Source organism: Ceratina calcarata, unplaced genomic scaffold (genome assembly GCF_001652005.2).
Source record: "Ceratina calcarata isolate Rehan_Ccalc_2016 unplaced genomic scaffold, ASM165200v1 scaffold3717, whole genome shotgun sequence".
Lineage (NCBI taxonomy): Eukaryota > Metazoa > Arthropoda > Insecta > Hymenoptera > Apidae > Ceratina > Ceratina calcarata.
Window position 1 is genome coordinate 1 of NW_017160306.1, and position 3,213 is coordinate 3,213.

The 3,213-nt window shown below is 37.8% G+C and overlaps 1 protein-coding gene across 2 annotated transcripts; it reads left to right on the forward strand.

Moving 5' to 3' along the window:
- Window positions 1-9: 9 nt before the first annotated feature.
- On the forward strand, window positions 10-2,674 carry LOC108625831 (odorant receptor 49b-like). 2 transcript variants are annotated; one of them, XM_018026141.2, is made up of 6 exons: window positions 10-451; window positions 554-806; window positions 884-987; window positions 1,190-1,498; window positions 1,751-2,026; window positions 2,246-2,674. In XM_018026141.2, exons 1-6 carry the CDS (start codon window positions 248-250, stop codon window positions 2,303-2,305), a joined length of 1,206 nt encoding a protein of 401 aa, XP_017881630.1. In that variant the 5' UTR covers window positions 10-247; the 3' UTR covers window positions 2,306-2,674. The 2 variants fall into 2 exon arrangements, with proteins under 2 accessions (XP_017881630.1, XP_026670078.1); XM_026814277.1 differs by having other exon boundaries at window positions 1,310-1,498.
- Window positions 2,675-3,213: the final 539 nt, after the last annotated feature.

Sequence of the window (3,213 nt, forward strand, 5' to 3'; positions counted from 1 at the left end):
TTTCTTTCGTATGACGTCGTGACAATTAGAAGTGCATAATTTATTCATCGGCCGGTACGTATACATCATCGCGCCTGTCTCCCCTGACGTGTGAAATTCGCCACGAAGAGGCAGGTTTCCCTCACGGAAATAATTTGTTACATCGATAGCATCAAAGGAAAATGTTAAAGCGTCTTTGTGTGAAAGAGCAGAGGCCGAATATGTTCACTGACACTTCAATTTGATTTGCTACAAGGGACGAATTGACATGGAGAAGTCGTCTAACTCGGAATTCAAAGACATGTCCATTTACTGGTCGGTTTTTTTCTTAAAGGCAGCAGGCATGTGGCTGACGTCGGACGATAAAGAGGAACGCCATAGGAGATACGTTTATGCGCTCAGTGCCTTCGCGCTTATATACGGTATCTATGTGAACACCATTGATTGTTATTACAGCTGGGGTGATCTAAGCGTAAGTACAGACACTGATCAACGATACCACATATATTTCATTATAAAGAACGAAATGACAATGAATGGAACAAAATAAATTTGAGATCTTTTATTTTTTCAGCATTGCATATTCTTGATTAATAATACACTGTGCATTTTGCTTGGTATATACAAAATAACAATTTTAACTACTCAGAGAATGGAGTTCAGGAAGATTGTCCTATACGCGCAGAAGAATTTTTGGCACTCGAATTACAGTGGATACGAAAAGGAAGTTTTTGTGCAGTGTCAAAAATTTTGCAAACTATGGCTCGTAACTGTAAGCTTCCTTACACAAGCCAGCCTAGCGGGCTATGCGATTACCCCTATCGTTTGTTAGTAAAGTAATATCATTTTATTTTATTAACCGTATTCCATTTATTGTCACACCATACTGTACTGTATCTTTCAGTGAATATAGGAAAGAACGAGTCAGACAGAGTACTTCCGTTCAATATGTGGTTGGACTTGCCGCTGTCACTGTCACCGTACTACGAATTAGTATTCATCTTTCAGGTATTATAGCTCACCGATCATCAAATCGACGATCTCATCTTTTAGAAAAGGTTGTCGGATTCGTATGATTGTCGAAATAGAAGCGATCGACATATGTTCGACAACATTTTCCTGTTCGCTTCTCCATTCTTATTCAGTCATGGCGATCAATCAATAATTATTTCGTATAAGTTACTCGTACGAAAAATTGCTATTTACACAGATGTTGTGTGTGTATCAAATCGGGATCGTCTATATCTGCAGCGACACGTTTTTGTGTATATTGAATATACACGTAATTGGTCAACTCCGAATTCTGCAATATAAATTCTTGAAACTTCAGTCACCTACCAAAACGGACTTGATCGACTGCGTGAACGAGGATTACTTAAAGCTGAAGAAGTGCATACGAGATCACCAAGCGCTGATTAAATTCTGCGACATGCTCGAAGGCGTTTTCTCGCTGCCGATCCTTGGTCACATGGTCGTCTTCAGCTTGCTTATGTGCTTCGACACGTACGAGATACTTCTGGTACATACAAACAGTTAAACCTTCTGTCTGTGCATTCAATGATGTGAAACGTTTTTCTAAATTCCAAATGAATTTGAGCAATTTATTATGGGAGACACATTTTTAAGTGTTCATGCAATTTAAAGCTGCATGCAATTATAAGAATCTATTTAAAGCAATTTGTAGTAATTGAGCAATTGTAGAATATCTAAGAGTTATTCAATTCAATTGTCTGTACATTTTTCTCAAAATATTTTTATTTTTGCGTTGTAGGCAGACGGACCCCTCGTGTCGCAGACTATTTTCGTTTTCCATATGGTCGGTAGTTTTCTGCACATAATTTTATTCACGTCCAGTTGCCAAGGACTGATCGACGAAAGTACGAATGTTAGCCTAGCGGCGTACTCATCCTGGTGGATGGATTGTCCGATGAACAAAGTCGGCATAATGCTGCGAAGAGATATTCTGATAATACTATTGAGGACACGGAGACCGTGCTGTCTGACCGCTGGTGGATATTTCCCTGTGTCTTTGGAAACTTCTACTGCTGTACGTCGTTCCTGATCCGTATAATTCTGAGTCTGAAAAACACGTCGAATAATTGTATAAATTTTACTTTTCTCTAAATATTATTTTTCTTGGAAGTTTATTGCATCAAATATTGGAAATATTTTCTTATCAGATCTCTTTAATTTCTGACAGAGAGCTTACGACTCGTACAACGTTAGCACTGATTAAAAATTTGTTCAATTGTATTTTATTTTACAGCTGATGAGTTCTACGATGTCGTACTTTACGCTTATGAGGGAGTCCTCGGCCAAGGAATAGCAAGTCAATCACACAATATAATAGACATAAGATTTGCATATCGATTTCACTACACTTACTGTTGTGAACATTTTTATATTTAGGACACAAAAATTTAATAAACATTCGACAAATGACTGATAATATTATATAGGTCTCGTTGCATGTTAATAGTATCTGTAATGTTCAATGTTAAACGATACAAACATGATTGTAGTCAATACAAGTTGAAAGCAATAATCCAAAAAAAATTAACAACTTTATAATCCACATGCCACATGTGGATTAGGTCCTCATGAAAATATTACAATGCTAGTCTTATTAGGTCGAAGTACAATTAGCAGCATATCCTGCGTGCAGGATGGACCAAAAAATCGTTTCCGGTATCCTATTCGGAGNTGCGCTCAAAGGTGAGGCAGGTGTGTTATTTATAAATTATGCATACGGATCCCGTCCATCAAGCCTCGGTTTTCTTAAATCTTCCTGTCTGTCTGAGACGATGAAGAAAGGGGAAAAGTATAGACGGTGGTATCAAACGTAGTCGACGTGTCATCTAGAAAAGAAAAATGACAGGCGTCTTGAAGGAGGTGAACCACGATGTTTCATCGGCGCGTAAAATAGAAAAGAACAAATCGTCGTCGAATAAAGATTACGCTCTATCAGTAACGACGTTTTTATTAAAAATCGTCGGTCTCTGGCTGGCTAAGGACAGGAAGGAACAACGAACACGTGACTTAACGTTACTCTATACAGTGATAGCAATTCTGTTTGGTGTAGTTGTACAATTCAGGGATTTCTATTTCTCTTGGCCGAATTTTTCGGTGAGTATACATGCTGTTTCTTTATGTATTAAATAATTTCATAACAACGACAGTCCACCTCAACTGGCAAGACAACATTTTTTTAATACGGTATACGTTTATACATAT

Excerpts from the sequence above, each read along its gene's own strand:
- LOC108625831 (XM_018026141.2), top strand. The coding sequence starts at position 248 with ATGGAGAAGTCGTCTAACTCGGAATTCAAAGACATGTCCATTTACTGG. Across the intron at positions 1,499-1,750 it reads ACACGTACGAGATACTTCTG|GCAGACGGACCCCTCGTGTC; the intron begins GTACATACAAAC and ends TTTGCGTTGTAG. Across the intron at positions 2,027-2,245 it reads CTTTGGAAACTTCTACTGCT|CTGATGAGTTCTACGATGTC; the intron begins GTACGTCGTTCC and ends TTTATTTTACAG.